The following is a 19,975-nucleotide window of genomic DNA, read 5'->3' as shown; positions in this document are numbered from 1 at the left end:
AATGAAACACAATGAAAAAATTGTAAAAAAGTAAAGAGATAAGCAGTTACTGTTTTTCGTCTTGCAAGTTTGCAAAGAACCTTAATATCTCCAATGAATGGTATTACACTCTAGCTTATACTTAAGAGGATTTCAATATTTTATGAGTATTATGAAAGAATACTTTCTTTTTTACCAAGGTTAAGAAGAAGATGGCAGAAGACCAGGATGATGAAGATGGGGAAATAGAAATACCTGTTGAACAACAATATGTGACAGATAATTCAGTTCCTGATCAGTTTAATCCTAACCAGAATGCTCAACCCAATTCTGTATTTGATAGAAATAATTATGTACAGATAGACGAACTTCCTCTGACAGAAACTTTAATGGGTAGAGGTTATCCAGAACAGTGGAAAAATTTTGCCACTCAGGATAGTTCTACAATGACAGATTTTAAAAAGCCACATGGACGTAAAAAAGGAATAGTTTCAAATTATCCAATGAGTGATCGAACTTACGAAAGAGGACCAAAAGTATCAGGGGATACAACTCCGGGCAATGTAAATAATAATAATTTTAACCGTAGAATTCCTGATGGTACAATAGTGGAATCATACCAGATTAGTGCTTTAGATAGGACAAATACCTACAAAGATATACATAATTCTAATAATAGTGCAAGTAGTAGACACTCTAAATCTGGTGCTAATTATGATCTACGACCAATATCAGATAGAAACTTTCAAGAGCAGTTTCATAGGAAGTTGAAGAAAGGAGAGTTAAGAGAGACTAATACAATTCTCCGTCTCCAAAGGATAGTAATAGAAGCAGTTGTAGTCAGTCAGTTCCACCAACTGTTTCTGATAAATATTTTGAGGTGAGGTTCCACATTTGTTTTATTGTGATCACAGTACACCATCATCATGTCAAACCTGCCTGAAGCAGCTATTGTAGGGAACTTGCTTATGAATCCATTATTAAGTCATAGCTACACACATACTTTTATCATTTCTCCACATATAAAAGCTATGCATTGTTTGAAAACATGACAATTATTTTTGATTGATTATGATAAGGTCCATCTGCATTAATAGGTTACTCAAACAGCACAGAAGGTATGGTCATTTATGACAAATGTCCAACTAATTCAAATTACACTGTATAACAATTACCATTTGTTTTGAAAGGCTATATGTTGAGTTACCTTTTAATAGAGGTTTGACTGTATGATTTACATTATTTAAAGACAGCAGTGAAACATATATTCATTTACAGCCCTCACATTTTTTTATATATATTATACACCTTTATAATCCTTGCAGTCTTTAAACTATTAAAATTTAACCAAAACAATCAAAACTATGCCTTGACTATTCTAAAATCGATTATGTTACTTGTATCTACCTGATGTATACATGGAAATATTTACTGCAAAGCAACCCCCACCTTCCATTGTGTTTCCAACAAGGAAACATTCATGAGCTAATTTTCATGCTTTGTGTTGGCGGGCAAGCATTTATTTGATGGATCATGTGGATTTTTGAAGGAAAAGGTCAAAAGGTTAACAAATTGTGTTGCTGGTGGTGGTTGCATTGCAACTCCCGGAGGTTCAAAACTGATTTCAAGCTATAATGTTTATACTTTTTAAAATTAGATTAATCACTTTTAAGTTTATTCTTTTATTGACTTATACTGTTAAACTTTTGTTTTGAAGAACAATTCTTTACGGAAATTTTTCTGCCTCCTGTTGTTTTTATTTGAATTTATTTTTAGGAAATAGTTATTGCTATTGACAGATTAAAATAATTTTTACATCATAATGAAAATTCAGATGAAAAATGAGAAATTTTGATACAAATGGTCAGTTTTGAACTTTTTCTGTATGTAACTTGTAATGTTTGATGCCACATTATTGTAGCCCTCAAACAGAGTGCGATCAGCGAAAGGTCCTCAGTCAAAACAGTTGGCTACAGTGTCAGCTGCAGGTAACTATATGTTTACATCCTCCAGCTTTCTATAGCTTACTATGTATTGTACTAATTTATTCAACATGTTTATGCACTTGGTGATCAAAATGTCAAACTTCATCATATACTGCACTGATAAATGAACCACTGCTTCGAAATTAAAGAGTATTTTCATGTTGTCTGTGTCAAACTTCTACTTTTGCATAATGAAATTGACATCATTTATTTGTCCCTTAGTATGTGATGAAGATAGCATTTTGAATTTTGCATGTTTATATAATATTAACCAAGAAGTTTATTGCATGTGTGGTTACTGATTATAGTCACTTCTTTGCGAAAATTATTAAAGTATACCATAGTTTTATATTCATGTTTGCATAAAAGCCTTATGTTGAAAAAAACAGTGTTTTTTTATTTTATTAAAATAGAAAATAGAAATTTACTGAAAACAAGTGAGTTAATATTTTATATATTGTGGCATGTTTTGTCTCTGAAAATATTGATGTTTATTTGTGGTTCTTTATTTTTTATTCTGTTTAAGATTACATATTTTTCAGTTGCAAACATTTTGATGCATTTATCAAGATTTTACATATCAAATTCATTCTAAGGATTAAAAAAAAATACAAATCAGTAAAGCATGATTTTCTACATTTGAAAATGCCTGTACCAAGTCAGGAATATGACAGTTCTTGTCCATTCGTTTTGATGCGTTTTGTTATTTGATTTTGCCATGTGATTATGGACTTTCCGAATTGATTTTCCTCTGAGTTCAGTATTTTTGTGATTTTACTTTTTACAAACATATATTGTATAGAACGCACTGTTAACCTCCTTTAAAGGACAAATTCTTTTTATACTAATGTTGTACATCATAAAGTTCAGAAGTACAACTCTACAGAACAAAGAATTTTTATAAAACATGAACTATATATCCCAATTCTAAACATATAAATATTGTATGTACATGTAAAGAATTTGTACAGTGAATTACTGAGATGTCCTTATATAACTATAAATGTGTGCATATGTATATATAGGAATCAATAACTATAAATGTGTGTATATGTATATATAGGAATCAAATACAAAGAGTATTACAGAGTAAGTAACTTCAACTGATCAGGCAAAAGTAATAAGAAGGATTTAAGCTTGTAGAAATTATGTAGGGGAATTTTTTATAGTCCTTAAAATGGTTTCCTTCATTATGTGGCTTTGGGATTTCAGATTTTATTATCTGAGGAGATTTAGATATTGATCATATCCTTTTCTTCTAAAAAAATATATGCTTATGATCAGTTAATTGCTATATTTTTTTTTCTCACTGCTTTATGATGTATTCGTGCCTTTTAATGTGAACATGAAGATATATTAGGTAATTCAAAGGCTGCTAAATAAAAAGTATGCTTTAAGAGGAGTTTTCATAGTTAAATTTGCATAGCTAGAATATTCCACTGATGTTAGCAACAGGAAGGTGAACAGCTTTTGATTATAGTTGGACCTTTACACAACTAGCATGTAATTCACTATTGGCAGAGCTAGGTCATACTTTGTAGAATATTTTACTTAACCTCAGCTACAAAATTTCTTATATCTTTTTTAAAAGATATTACTGCCCTTCATTCAATGTTTACAGTGAGTTGAAGTTTGCAACTTGTTAGCTATTTGAAAGTATTTAAACTTGTTATCTATTTTAGATGTTAAAATTTACCATTTGTATCCAAAACTTATAGTTTACATCATGTTGTATCATTTACTTTAATTTTCATGACTACATGAGTTTAAAATAGCAATTGTTTTAAATTGCATTATGTTATTTTACTGTTGATGAAAATCAAGTATGATATAGATAATATAGCTTTTTTCATTTTTTTTTTAAATATGGAACACTGTCTTAAATATAAATGCCAATTTTAGGGCAGAAAAAGAAGTAAAAATTTAAGGTAACAGTACTGACAAGATGAGTAGTGTAGTGACAAAATTTGTTAAAAAAATGAATTTGGAGATCATAATAACATTTTTATGTGAATTTAAATAATGATTGAGACTTGTATACTTGTAGAGCAGGAGACATTTGAACAGACAACTGTTTGTGTTTTTGCACACTGTTTTACAATTTTTTGTAAAGTTGACTGAATATTTTCAATAAAATATGTGATTTTGGGGAATTGGATAACTTTTTTTATAATTCACTTTTTAAACTAATACCTGATTAAATTATAGAAGACATGTTTTATGTGTGTCAAAGCTAATCTAGCATCATTTTTTTTTACTTCATAAGACAGATATTTTGGACCACGAGTTATTAAACTCATTCTATAACAAAAGTTGTCACTACCATTCTCTAAGGTGCAATTCCACTAATTTCCTTTTTCATAACTAATTTAGTTCCACATCTCTTTTTAGCAATGCTTGTGTATTCAATTAAAACATTTATAGTTTCTCATTGGCATTTCTTAAATGGAAATGCATTTTATATTAAAATATATATCTTCCAATTCAAACTGCTATATGCACTGTTATAGAGATTAATTTGTTCTATACAAATCTACCAACCCTCTTAGCGTAATTCATAAGTTTAATATCCATGTAGTGTTTCAACAGTTCTGGAAAATCGAATACCAAAAATGTCAGCCAAAATATCCCATTACCTGATATATTTAATTAGACAATCATTACATGTATGCAGTACAAAACATTTGACCAGACTTCTTTTTAGTAACTATAACCGGTACCTATATTTTACATGTGTGTGACTTTGTTTACAATTGTCTTTAGCATTGTGGTATATGTTAGTTATATTTTACCTGTTCAATTTTGCTATGGAACTACTTTGTGATTTAGTGACTCAAACATATATACTAAATATACTTCAGTGAAAATATTTGCTCCAAAGACACATAGTTGGACACAATATTCAGAATATATTTAAATTTTATATTTAGGGTATCTTGAGTCTTGACCTTCATTCTCAATTCAAAAGATGTATGATATGAAGTTTGGACATTCTTGTCCTACAGGCTCATATTGCAGGTTTGGTAATTTTTGTTGGTTCAATAAGGAATTCTTGAGTTTAGGATTTTGGTCTTTCCCTTTTGAAAAAGGAAAGACCTTAATTGAAATGTCAATTGTTCTTGAACAATTGAGAGGTCTTTCCTCTTTATAGTAATCATTAAATAGGTTAAATATCAAAATAGTTGTAAAACAAGCGAAGTGCAACAATCACCATATTGAAGTAAAACTTTCGATTTGAGATACAATAAGACTAAATATTTTGAGTCATTTTATACCAGAGTAGTAAGTAAAGGCAATAGTAGTATACCGGTATTCAAAAGTCATAAAACCTTTGAGAAATAACAAATCCAGGTAAACCAAGGGAACCACATCAACTATATGAGAAAAACAAAGGAACAACAGGAACACCAATGTGCAAGAAAAACAAAGGCCAACCCACTTAGAAACGAAATATTTGATGTTAACTGCCATATTCTTGACTTGGTACAGGACATTTAAAAAAACCGGTGGGTTGAACCTGTTTTAATGTCTAGCCAAACCGCCTGCTTAATTACAATGGTGAAAAATATTTCTAAAAACATACATGACAGAAATACAGCACAAATACACACAAGAACATTCATAACAGAGAAACACACAAACAAATAATATAAGACGACACAACATGCAAACCACAAAACAACCACGAACATATTTCGGTAATGATAAACACCACAGGATATCAAAAACAGTGATGCCCTTAAGTAACTAACATGCAATCTCGAACTTTATATAATTATTTGACAATATTCGTCCAAACAATTTTTATGACAATAATGATATGGAAAATTTAAGGCAATTTTATAATTATTTTGGCTACAAACTATAAGACATGACAGATTATCCATTTAGACAATAAAGTAGTGGATACAAGTATATTAAAAGTGATAAACATATAAATGGGATAAAGATTTCTATCAAGTAAATATCATATTTTGACTTTTCATATATATGTTATTAACTGTTGCAGCCAGTACTAAATGAATTCTTTCTTCTGTCTTAGTCTCTCTATTTTTTTTGCAATATATTTGGGTGCTGGTGTGCACGTAACCTTTGTATACTTAACTATTGAATATACCAAGACTCAGTTATCCATTGATAGTCTTATTCATCATACATGACCTTGAATTCCTTTATATCTCTCTAAGGTTCTCCTGTGAAATAATTAATTGTTGCATAATTTTACCAACAATTCTTATATGTATTGCATATCTTCATATACTTGAAGGTGATTGGTCTATTTGAATTTTTGTTATTTGTTTTACACTTTGATAGACCATGTTGCCAGAACTACTTCTGTTGTTTCTGCAAAAATGAAGATTTCATGGAGATAAAACATATTACATAAAAATTATTGATGAATGGAATCCTTGGGTTCCAAAAAAGATAAAAGAAAAAAATAACAATTAAATGTTTGAAAATATAAAAATAAACACATTTACTGTGAGTAAATTAATCCAATTTACACATTATATAACCTTAGTATAGAAAAAATTAGTTTAATTATATAAAATATTACACAACTGAAAATTACTATTACTTGTACAGTGTCTAAATGATTTGATGAGACCAATGTACATAGCAAAATTAACATACCCATGGCATCTCAGTGATACTGTTCAAGTATTAAGCATTCTCATTTAAATTAATCTACCAAAAGTATTTTCTTTACAGACAGATATAGTAGTAAAATAAATTAGGAAAAGGATGTTTCATACATACAGATTTTACCAAAACACAATCATTCAATAAGATTTATTTTAATTTTCCAGAGGCTCTGCCGACAAAGATACAACTGATGATAAGCCAGGATCATCAGGAAGAAAAATGTTTTGGAGGACAATTTCTGCCACTGTCAAGAACTATTAGAGGACCATTTTACAGAGGTGGAACAAAGAAAAAATGATCTTTTATAGTGCTGAATTTTTATTTATATGCCATTTTTCTCGTTGCCATAAATTGATTTATGATAGTTTTGGCATGGACAAAAGTAATGAATTCCTGAAGTTCAGAACAAAGTGAAGAAATCATAAGATTACAAAAGTCACTGTCTGACGTATGAGTTGTGTTATGGTAACAGACTAATCAAAATAGGAGAATTCATTGGTTTTTTGTTTCGATCATCATTGAAGTCAAGATAGATTTTTATGATTTCATTCGTGTGATATTAGTCCAGGATCCATATATAGTATTTATGCACATTCTTCCGTCCATTGTGTGTCTTAGTCCATCCATACTATTGATTATGCAGTATTACTCATTATATTCAAAATGTGATATAAGTAAAAAATGATGTAAGCTAGATATCTTTTGAAATTGTTTGTTAGAGGAGATTTTTAGTTGCATTAATGATTTTTTTACATTTTTTATTTAATTAGCACCTCTTAATAATATGTGATTGTAAACAGTGTTTAAAAAAACAAATACCATCTCATAAGAGGTATGTTTGAATGGCATCATGTTTTTCCCTAAGTAGTCTCTTAAAGCTTTCTGAAGGCAAATTCAATAATTTCCAAAGATGATTTAAGATATCAATGCCAATTGAATTAAGACAAATTATATGTTGTAAGGAATACACTTCCATTTAAGGATGTGGGTAAATATTTAAGCCAGGGTTAGTAAATTGTATCATTTATGTCCAAAAATGTTAATGGACTATTTATTCAGTTACTGATTTATTTTGTACAACATTTATGACAGATATTATTTATTTTTATTGTCTTTTACATGTGCCAAATTAGCATATTTATTTTCTTTATGAATTTAACCATTAGTTTTAAAACTTTTGTTGTGAATTATATTCTCCTTAAATGTAAAAAAATCAAATAATCAATAAATATGCATTATTGACCTTAATATGAAAAAGTTATCTCCCAATGTGCTTTTTGCAAATGTTTCAAGACTTTGCATATTTTAGCAAAATTTAAGTTGATATCTCCGTCTGCTACAAATATGTGAACATATGAGAAATACATAAATTATAATGGAGATATTTGGTGTTTTACATGGGTAGGTACAAGCTGTTTATTTATCATGTTTCCACTTGTATATGACATTTTATTTAATTACTGAACTTGTGTATGAAAATTATATTTTTTTATTTATTTATTTCAGAATTAAATAGCTGCCACAAAAACTTTAATCTGTGTTTCATGTTTAATTTTATGTTATGAAATAGTGTCATAAGAAAAAGCTATTTTTCCAAATTTCACTGATAATGGACAGTTTTTCATCAGTCAATATTACACTTTTATACTGACAGAAGCCATAAAAGGCAAGACACGGTTAAATTGAATGTTTAAGACATTTTTTTTTTTATTAAAGATTGATTTGAGGAAAATTTAACCTACCTAAAGCACTGGAACACAAAGGTGTTAAATTTGTTATATAAATTCATTTGTTTTGGGGTTGATTTTAACTGATGAATATTTATGAAAGCATCACAATGGACAAAATATACATCACAGGTGGCCCAAACACCATTTGATTGCAGCTTAAACTTGACTAGAGGAAACAGGGTAAATATGTTCTCTTTTGCTTTGATATTTCTTTCAAATGCTCATTTGATTTAGTGTCCAGGGATGTAAAATGTTGTATTTTTTAATGATGAAATCAATTGCGTAGTCATTGCCAACTTTGACAGAAGTAACTTTCATGATGTTTAAGCTAGTGAATTTAGGTATAGGTTTGTTGAATTAAGATTTTGTGAAGGTGATTTGAAATCTGTTAATAATAACATTTTGGATTTTGATGTACAACACCATGTAAAACACTGCATAATTGCCAGTTATTTATTTTTGTTTATATTTATTGAAGAATATCTGCTGATCTTAATAATTATATGACATAATAAAATTGTTGAAAGAAATTCAGTTTCATTCAATGTATGTGTTAATTCCATGAATTGTATAGACTAAATTTAAGGCAGTTCTACAACCCAGTATTCAGAAAAAGTACACATAATCTCAATATCTAAAGGAAAGATACTTCGAACAATTTTGATTGTGCAAAACTCATAACCATAACTTATTCCACTCACAGTTTTACATTATTTTATTATACCTCAAAAGAAGCAAGTATATTGGTTTACCTTCCAATAATTTCATTTCATTTATCTCCCAAAATACAAGTCAGAGCTTCTTGAAATTTAGTATAAAGCTTCATGTGAGCATGCTTTATCTTATGATGTGTACTCATCAACTTCCTGTTAACCAAATACTTGTTTATTCTTACACATAATTACCTTGTATGAAACTTTGGTACCCTCTTCCACAAGAACTACAAACTAAAGCTTCCTGAAAGTTAGTATACAATTCAAGGAAGCATGTTATACTAGTACTGTGCGATTTGTTTTCACATCAATCAATCCTAAGCTAACTTTTATAAAACACTTACATATTCTTACACATAATGGCCATGTATGAAATTCTATAGCTAGCTTCAATTGAGATATCATTAGTGGGCACTGGTACAGAACATTAAATTGATTTTGGTTCTTAATGAATATGACTTTTTACCAGTTTCTGCCAGTAGACAACATAAAGTGTGTCGTATGTAAGGCAGAGCATGCTTATTCTTCAGAGATGCCTAATGTTACTCCTATGTTCGAACTGGTTTATTGTTAATTTGTATGCATATCCGATTGTCATTTGTTTGTGTATTTTCATCTTGTGTTAATTTGTCACTCCCCCTCTAAATTTAAATTGTTGTGCATGTACACAATTAGCACTGCTTACTATTAAATCATGAAAAAACATTTTAAGATGTAGAGATAAGTTAAGTATCATCTTGATAAAAGCATTGAAGACAATTCAGAGTTGAAAACTTAAAGATGTATTATATAAAGGCAACAGTAGTATACCGCTGTTCGAAATTCATAAATCTATAGAGAAAAAACAAATCCGAGTTACAAACTAAAACTGAAGGAAACGCATCAAATATAAGAGAACTACGACACAACAGAAATACAACATTAAAATGTAACACACACAGAAACGAACTATAATATAACAATGGCCATTTCCCTGACTTGGTACAGGGCATTTTAAGATAAAAATAATGGTATTATCAATGAAAAATGCACCATAGTTAAATCATAATTATTAACCAGATGTCACAGGTGAAAAAATGAAAAAAAGATTATTGTATTCCTTGATTTGAAAATAATACAAGCAATCAAAACTCCTTGAAGTTCATCAGTAGAAGAAACAAAAATAATATATAGAAAGTCATTAAGGACAAAGGTTGAAAAGAAAAAAGATACAAAAACTAGTTTGAGAGATAGTTGTCTCATTGACAATCATATATAGCTATATATTTACATAATTATCTTCATGATAACAAACATGCAATGAAGAAAATGGAGTTAACTTTTTGTATTATCCTGGCAATATCAGCTGTATCATTTATATACATTACATTGATCTGCCATTTAAGACCTAGCTGTCTATCAATTACATCATGGCAAAAGATACAGTTTACAACTGTGATTCATTATATTTTGTTATACCAATATGGACAAGGCATTATGATGAGATAATTCAGCAAATTAAATGGATCAATCATGATCAACCAGATAATTGGAATGTTAAGATATTTATTATTCAACAAAATGAAAACCAAAAGTTCCAACGATCCCTTTTACTTGACATTGGTATTTTACAATCGCTTAATAATGGAAAAGCGGATTGTTTAGTTGTTCTCGATTCGCATACAGAAATTGAACATAGTTTAGAGTATATTTGGTGCGATAGTTCAACAAGAATCAACGTTTGTATACAGTTGTATGGATCAACATACAATCAACACTCCATGATAGCTACTCACATAGATCCAAAAGTTGGATGCAAATCAACTTAAAAAGTCTTTTAGAAAATAAAAGGAGGGCGTTTTTGGAATAGATTCATATATTGGAGAATTCAATTCTAAATGGACTAATGTTGAAATTCCGTACCTGTCCAAGAAAGTTTTTGATATACTAAAGAGGCCTTATTCATCTCCAATCGTATTGCCGTTATACAAATTAATATTTATCTGGAATGCAAAAGCTGCCTGCTCTTATTGGAAACTTATATTTCAATATATACAAGGCATTCGTTTAAACTATACTTCTGCAAAACAAATACATCACCCTAAAGAAAATGGATTACTCACTTTGAGAAAATTTAGCGACATGAACATATATCGTATGCTTTATGACCCAACCTGGATGAAAGTCATCTTTGTAAGGGAACCAAGAGAAAGACTACTCTCTGCATATCTTGATAAGGTTATACATACCAACTATTTCAAGATAACATGTGGACAAAGTGTTAACTCTTTTGAAGAATTTATCAACATCATGTCTAAATGTCCGGATATGCACTGGGATCCACAAGTTAATCTTCCGGAAACATTTTACAAACACATGACTATAGGAAGGATGGATAACATATCACAATTTACAGAAGATTTGCTTAAAAAAATTGGGGCATGGAATTCAACTGTTCAGCAATGGATAACTAGTAATGGCGATATTGTTAGATCAAAGGGACATGCTACAAATTCGTCAAATGTTTTATCTAGATATTACAATACTGAACTTGAAAACAAAATATTTGAAAGATACGAATTGGACTACAAGGTTTTTACATTTAATAAAACATATTTCTCTTTACAACCATAATAATGAAAAAGACTTTTTAACAATTACCAGTAGGTACAATAGGAATTCGAGTTTAATCCATAGCGGCGTTCGGTCACAAGTTGTCTTATTTTTGATATTCAAATACGACGATTAGTTATACATTGGCAAATGGCTTTTTTTAATGAAATTAATGTAGAAAATGTAAGGAACTATATCTTTTTCCTACGCATTGACAATTTGTTTTGATCCGACGTTATCGACGTCTTGACAACGCCTATTGTTGTATGACGTCAGAGAGTGAAATAACCACGTTTATTTCACATGTGAAATTATCGGTTTTTATCTAACTGGGAAATCAATGTAATTCATTGCAACCAATGTAATAAAAGCGTATATCCATAACAACATAAACATATATGTTATAATTAAACCATTTAATATCGGTAAAGTTAACCTATTTTTAAAGGTCATCAACGCGCGGCTTCAAAATGCGACGCAGTTTGAGAACTGAGATTTGGGTATACAATTCTAATTGAAAAGATCTGTAATACAATTAAACACAACTGTATGGGCTTTTGAAAATAAACACACCTATTTTAAAGTATTATAACATGTGCAAGAAATGGTACTTTACAAACAGACAAGTGAACGTGCTTTAAAGATGATATTCAGCAATAAATGACATGCGTCAAAATAATAGATTGTTTTAAAATGCTTTAAAATTATGACATACATTTGTAGTTGAAACAAGTACTTTTGATGTTTACTAGTAATTGAAGTAATAGTAGTATGATTGCGAAGTCATGCAACGCGAGTTTAATTTGCCCACTTTTCATTACAACAAACATATAATAGATAAAAGAAGATGTGATATAAGTGCCAATGAGACTCTCCATCCAAGTCATAATTTGTATCATTATAGGTCAATGATACGGTCTTCAACACGGAGTTTTGGCTCACACCGAACAGCAAGCTATAAATGTCTTTACTTTAAAGCATGATACCAAGGTCACAGTACTCTGGCGATTTTGATTGTATATTTAGTTCACTTTTCATGGATTTACTATAAAGATAAACTACTTGAACGATTACATTATATTAGGTTTTATTATGGTGGTGCTGACGAATATGAGCTGATGCTTTAGCATATAAATTTGATCAATTATCATTCACCAGCATATTGGGATACTTCAAAAGTGTTTCAAAGCTCTCTGTTAAAAGGAAAATGTCATGTAAGTTATGGTTAAGCTATAGATATCCAACCATTTTCGTCATAGGAAAATTCTGTAACAAGTCAGGAATATGACAGTTGTTTTCCATTCGGTTTGATGTGATCGAACTTTTTTATTTTGCCATTTGATTTTCCTTGGAATCAGTATTCATTGTTATTTACTTTTTAGTTTTTATTTGATATTGGCATTTTACAATAACTCAAGACAAGAAATACACAAGATAGTGTTTTTGCATATGATTCACATTCAATTGTTAGAAAATATTTCGAGTATGTTTTGTGCGATCGAGTTTATAGGTATAAGAAGAGGTGGTATGAGTGCCAATGTATGCACATTTGGTTGGTCTGTCGTATAATCAACAGACTATTAAATGTATTCACACTAATCAGAAACTTGACCTCCAACTCAAGAAAACTTGAATAAAATCAAATTTAGAAATCAAACGATGAACCTCATTAGTAATGTTCCATATCATATTCATCTATCATTTAACGGAGGATTAAATTCTGAATGGCCGACTGTTGAGATTCCATATTTAACCAAAAAAAGTTATTAAAACACTTAAAGGATAGAACATATCTCCTATCGTCGTATCTTTGTATAAGTTAATATTTGTCTGGAATCCAAAGCTGCATGTTTTTCATTGGAAAATTATATTCCAATATATACAGGGTCTCCATAGGAATTATTCAACTGTCGGAAAGGTACTTAAACCTATAATAATATAATAGCTTATTCTACTTGAGAAATTTGAATGAAATACACATATCTGTTTGATATTCTGTTGGATCAACTTGGATTAGAACTGTTTATGAAAAGGAACCAAGACAACGAATACTGTCTTTCTTACTTGATAAAGCTGTTATCAATACCTATTTCAGAAGAGCATGTACGAATTTATGAACGCCATGAATACCGGGCATGTCCAGATGGTCACTGGAATTCGAATGTTTGTAAACCTCAATACTGCTACAAAAGACATTCTTATTGGGACGATATATAATGTTTCGCTAATGCACAGAACATTTATTAAACGTAATTAAGGTGTTTTCTGTTAGTGTTCAGTGGCGTAGCTGGGTCATTAATACGTGTACGCCCGAACCTTGGCGAGGAATATGAGGGGTGCCAACCGCTCAATGTTAAAGCACCTGCTGCATGGTAGTGGGTTAGAAAGGGACAAAGCCCCCGATAGCTATCGAGAATGAGATACCATAATGATTCCTGTCAGTAAAAAATCATTGATAGCAACATACTTTTGAATCTTAATGGTTTATTTGTTTTGGTTAAATTTTGTAATATGTTAACTTATTCATCGTGTTAAACTGGAAGCTAGCCTAATGGTCATTGGTTTTAGAGAAAAACGTCCAAACCAATATTACTTTTAAAGAAGTTTGGGTTTTTTAAGGGTGCCGTGATCGAGCATACAATCGACAAAAGCACCTTTTAATGAACACAGAAAAAAAAATTCTAAGAGGTGCAATATAAAAAAATTCTGGAACACCTAGGATTTCTTAACACAAAAAGTGAATCAATTTATCACTATTTCCTTTAAAGGGATTTAAAAAAAAATCTAAAATTTTCTTTTGATATTTTTTTCTTGATCTGGAATATTTCACGACTATCTATGAAGGTTTATAAATTGAGCATGTAAAACAATTAATTGTGTAAAGAAGAGTCCGGCTATCTGTCTATCAGAAAAGAACAGAAAAATGAACGAAAACAAATGCTATATAAATCAAAATTTTAGCTTTAGACATTAGTCATAAAAAAAAGTTTCTTCGGCATTTTCATAAAATTCGATGAAGGTTCGACAAGTAGTTAATGTAATTGAGAAATAACAAAATGTAAGCCCAAACTGCGACCACTTATTAATTGCAGAAAGAAATACATTTTGTCCTTAAAATGCGGGAAAATTAAAGATATAATTGCATTATTGTATTGCTCTGAATACTCTTTTGATCATAAACAGTTTCTGTCCAACTTTCGTAAAATTTCACGGAGAGTCATTCAAAAGACTTTATCCACATTTGGAACCTAAATATTAACGCCGCTTTGTCTCGCTTTTGGTACATAAATCACAGGCTCGACAAAAAATACAAACAGCATATCGAATCTGAGCTGATAGTGAATTGCTTTAAATATAAGAAAAGTACGTAGAATTCATAGTAGAGTCAGACTTTTACAAAAGATTCGAATAAATATATTAAATGATCTATTTGAGTAAATGTAGTCCCTTTTTATTCAAAATTACAATCCATTGAAAAAAGAAGCACAAGGCTGATGTGCTTTTGACCAGTTTTTCTTATTCTATGTCGATTATTTGTTTTATTTTCAAAATTCAAGTGTACGCCCGGGCGTTTTGACGTAAACGTAGCTACGCGCATGGTGTTGCTATTCACCAATTGCAACTCATTCAAAATTTTGACCCAATTGCAATTTGTTTTATTAAATCAAATTGTTCAACTGGTCAAAAATTTGAACAAACTGTTCAGCCAAAATGTGAAAGTGCAAAGTGATAAAAATCATACTTACAATCCTATAAGTCTGTAACTCCACTGTATTGATGTAATTCCTAAATCAGTCTATCAATCTGTATAGTTATATTACAGCCATTACCATACTAAAGGTGAACTGTTTTATTTTGAATTGCTATAAAAATGTCAAAACTAAGCTTTTATAGAGTTTTTCTTTCGAAAAGTATTCTATATTTATAAGTATCACACATTATGTGAATAAAAACATTTCATATTCAGTAAAATATGTATGAAATAACAATATGCTTCCTTGGGGAGATAACCTAAAATACTATTCTTTTGAATAAAGACTTTTTGAAACCAAAAAGCAATTATCTCCCCTTCCTACAAACATATTGCAATTTCAAATATTTTATAAATTGAATTATTTTGACATTGAGGGTTCTCATTTTATTTTTCCTGTTGAAAGCAAAGGAGCTGTGATTTTAAATTGTTTCTTCTATCATAGCTAAGCTATATATGTTTTAGTGAGATTATTTTCGGTTAAAAATATAGATTTATGGATTAAATCGAAAATTATATATTTGCTTTTTGAAATGTTTTTCCTGTTTTTTTTGTATTATTCTTGATAAAAAAATCAGGGTATGTGTCGGATAGAATTTATTTAGTTTTATTTTATGTTTTGCTCTTTGTCTCACCTGTAACGAAAAATCATGAAGGCGACATAACGACGATAGATTATCAAAAGATCTACTGTGATGTTAAAGTTTTATACTTTCAAAAAGTGTTTTCGTTAAACATTGTTGGATATTCACAAAACTTTTCCTATATTAAGAATGGTGTCCAAATTCAAATTTAAAAAAAATAAAATCACAATTTTCTGAAATTTAGCAGATAACTGGACAAAGTGCTTTTTTGCTACAAAATTCTTTGTTAACCCTTAAATTAAAGTTTTATAAACTGCCATAAAATTGTCAAAGTAATGCTGGCATCTTTTTAAAATTGGCACACAATATTATTACCAGAAAGATTATCTCTGGATATTTCTTTTAATATGTTTATTTGGTACTTTTCAGATATCTGGACTTTTTTTTTTGCGATTATTTTAATGTTAACTATGCTTAAGTTTTGTAAACTTTGATAAATTTGTTTAACCAAATTCAGATCCTCACAGATATATATGGGCTGGGTTAATTTTTGATTTGCAGGTGAGATGAGGTTGTGCAGAAATTGTTGATAAAATCAGGATATTTAAGTTTTGTTATAATTTTTACTTTTGTTTTAGATATGTTTATGTACTGTTAAAATGTGTTTTTTTCCATTTTGTTGATTAAACATTTCCATGATTACTGTGTTATTCTTGAAAATTATAAGATATATATATATATAAATATATAATCCATGTAAGTTGCATAAATGATCAGTATGAAATGTCTAAGAGACAAGAACACAGAAATGTATTGACTTGTAGGTCAGAGGTCATTTGGTTTATTAAAAAGAAGATATGGTGGTAATACAGGTACTACAAATACCCTCTCCAAATTTCTATCCACAGAGGTCACCATTTCCAAAATGAGATAAAAATTGAAGATGTTTTTACAGAATAAACTTTTAAAAAAAAAGAAGTTTGCCTGGATGGATTTTCATTATAAATGCACAGAAAAAAGCTTCAGTCACAAAAGGGATATCTACTATAATTATTATGTTTGTCAAACATCAAGGTCACATTTTATAGAGACAGTTCTTGAGCGCTTGTCTTCTTTTGAAAATTAATTTTCAAAAATGATCGTACAGAATCAAAAACACTTTCTAATGCCATTCTGAATGAACTCTACATTTTAACCCATATTGTCTCACAGAAAACTTATGCTAGTGTTCTCATAAGATTTTCCCTTACTCTAACTCCAGCATTATCATTTCTGAAAATATTTTGAAATCCATTGGGGTGACCATCTTGATTGTCATCAATAAATTGTCCTCGTGGTTAATTATTGTCAAATTATGAAGTATACATCCACATACAATAATACCAACAATTGCTGAAGGTTCATGTGACGTAACTTCTCGGAGACGCCTGAAGCGACCCTTTAAAAGGCCAAATGCCCTTTCAACTACTTGTCTTGCAGATGAAATAACCTTGTTGAACTTCTTTTGCAAGTTTGAAAGGTGTCCATTATCTTTAAATGGAGGTATTAAATAGGGTTTAACTGGATATGCACTGTCAGCAATCAGGAATTTGTTGCAACCAAATATTCTCCCATTTTCTGCCCTGTCTGATAATGAGGAGTTTCTAAAAACTCGGGCATCATGTGTACAGCCTGGCCATCCTGCGTATACATCACGGAACATAAGATTATGATCCACAACAGCCTGAAAATAGGAATGAGAATTGAATAAGACTAGGTAATACGTTCAGTTGATGTGTGCCACATTCGTTTATCACAATACATTAAAACCTAAAAACGCCGTGTGAATTGCAAATTGTTATACTAGAAAAAATACTTTTCTCCAAACAAAGTTGAGTCCCAGTTCGGACAAATTCATGACAGCTTCTGAATTTTTCATCACATTGTAAACACTAATACATGCAGTAAGATTTGAAAAAAATATGGGGTTAAGTTAAATTATGTTTCAGTCACCTTAAATAATTTTCATTGGTATTCAAATTGCACATCACCTAATCGAAATTCTAGGTAAATGGTAAAATCTAACATGATGCACATATATGATATTACCTGCAACTGCATGGACGGAAAGCCTTTTCGATTGTAGTCTGAATCCCCCTTTGGACATGATGCTAGGCGAATATGACTGCAGTCCATTGCACCAATGATTCCCACCATTCCACTTTTCAGCTGAAATTCTCTACTTATGCTATCCTGTTCTTGGAGATTTGGCCACTTGATCAACTGAAGAGAGAGATAAATAGAATTTTATTTTATAATACATATGTAATACTAGTAGCATACATAACTATTTAATTTTTGAACTTATACAATTTTTAACCCTAATACCACATTTATCTGTTTGTGAAAGGGAGTGGTATGTTGCCACCGGTCCCAGAAAAGTCATTGATTGTAAACGGTAGATGTCCTAAGTGCTTGGAATTGGCTTCCTATTTCGATATATTTGGTTATGAGTCCTTCTTTTATAAAAGCTTTTTTTTTGGTTCTCTATTTTCCTAACTATTTGGTCCAGATGCTTCCGATTGATAGGTAACTCCTTGAAATACGTATGTGGTATTTTATATTTTCAAAAAAAAAAATATCCCTTTTAATCTATAGTCTGTTTTCGGATGGCGGGGATTAGCAGCTGAACAACCGTGTGTTGCATCCTCTAAAACTCGGGGAGATAGAATAGAATAAGCAAATGATAATGCTCAAAGTAAAATGGTGTTTTTTTAACATTTTTCTTGAAGTTTGAAGCTTTCTACTGAGCCATCGATATAAATTGTATTTTTGATAAAGAAATTTATATAAGCACTGTACATTTAATTTGGTTAGACAATAATATAGATCTACTTATTATGACTAGCTATACTTAGTCTGTAGTTAGACTGATAACTTACGTAACAGAGATTATTTAATTTATCGCTATTTTTTGCATTTTTCTTTTGAACTTTTTTTGTGATAATTTTCATATCATGCTTCTCGCTGGAGATGGAAAAATTATCGCTAGAAACTAAGGAGGCCACGTGGCGTTGCTAACGAAATTGACATGAAATTGACAACGTCGTCATAGTTAAAATAGCGATAAACAGATTATCATTGGTCATCTCAACTCGATTGCTTTTCTCACTTTCGCTGTACCAGCTCAAGCGAGAAAATCAATCTCGTTGAGATGATCAACGATAATCTATAAATAGCATTTACAACTGTCTTGATTACGTTAAAAACTGAAGCCTTGCATACACCAAAATAGTGTCCAATTTCACGATGTGACTCCATATTTGCCATATAACATAAAAATATAAGAAGTTTTTTGTCTGGTGCAATGGGCTCCTTCCCTCTCTCAATATCTGGTACGAGATCGTTTTTTAAAACATCTAATATTTGTTCGAATGTTTCTGCGCTGATCCTAAAATGAGATTGAAAATCAACAGGAGCAAATGTTGGAATAACTGTTTCTGCGTAGCATGTAATCCGTGGAACATGGGGTCTACGGAGCAATGCTGCTATTGTTATAGCTAAATTATTCAGTTGCGTGTGTCTAGCCATTGCTAGATTTTCTAGGCCCGTCATATTCTGTATGAACATGAAACATTGCATGTTGTTGTCAACTTCGTCCTCCATGTTGAGAGTTACTCTAGTATCGAGTTTTCCGTTCACGTAAAAGACTGCGCGCGCACAGGGATTAACATAACCAGAGTAAGTATAGAGTAGATAAATAAACTCGCCCCTACATATTAACAGAGACATATGTATAATTGTCTACAGTGGCGGATCCAGGGGGGGGTTCCGGGGGTTGGAACCCCCCTTTTTTTTTGGCCGATCAATGCATTTGAATGGGAGCATATAGTTGGAACCCCCCCCCCCCCCCCCCCCCCCCTTTACTCTGGGTTGGGACCCCCCCCCCCTTTTTTTAAATGGCTGGATCCGCCACTGGTCTAAGTCAGACAAGCTTTTTGAAAAATAGTACTTG

The 19,975-nt window shown here is 30.7% G+C and overlaps 1 protein-coding gene and 1 pseudogene across 4 annotated transcripts; one reads left to right on the top strand and one right to left on the bottom strand.

The window, feature by feature from the left end:
* Positions 1-183: 183 nt before the first annotated feature.
* On the top strand, positions 184-8,871 carry LOC139507603 (uncharacterized). 4 transcript variants are annotated; one of them, XM_071295815.1, is made up of 4 exons: positions 184-859; positions 1,901-1,967; positions 3,028-3,053; positions 6,776-8,871. In XM_071295815.1, the coding sequence occupies exons 1-4, from the start codon at positions 192-194 to the stop codon at positions 6,870-6,872; spliced, it is 858 nt and encodes a 285-aa protein (XP_071151916.1). In that variant the 5' UTR covers positions 184-191; the 3' UTR covers positions 6,873-8,871. The 4 variants fall into 4 exon arrangements, with proteins under 4 accessions (XP_071151916.1, XP_071151919.1, XP_071151918.1 ...); XM_071295818.1 differs by lacking the exon at positions 3,028-3,053 and adding an exon at positions 2,378-2,401; XM_071295817.1 differs by lacking the exon at positions 3,028-3,053.
* Positions 8,872-17,104: 8,233 nt separating this feature from the next.
* On the bottom strand, positions 17,105-19,669 carry LOC139507602 (uncharacterized; annotated as a pseudogene).
* Positions 19,670-19,975: the final 306 nt, after the last annotated feature.

This window comes from Mytilus edulis, unplaced genomic scaffold, assembly GCF_963676685.1.
Source record: "Mytilus edulis unplaced genomic scaffold, xbMytEdul2.2 SCAFFOLD_413, whole genome shotgun sequence".
In the NCBI taxonomy this organism is placed as follows: Eukaryota; Metazoa; Mollusca; class Bivalvia; order Mytilida; family Mytilidae; genus Mytilus; species Mytilus edulis.
This window is presented reverse-complemented; position numbering and strand designations above follow the sequence as displayed.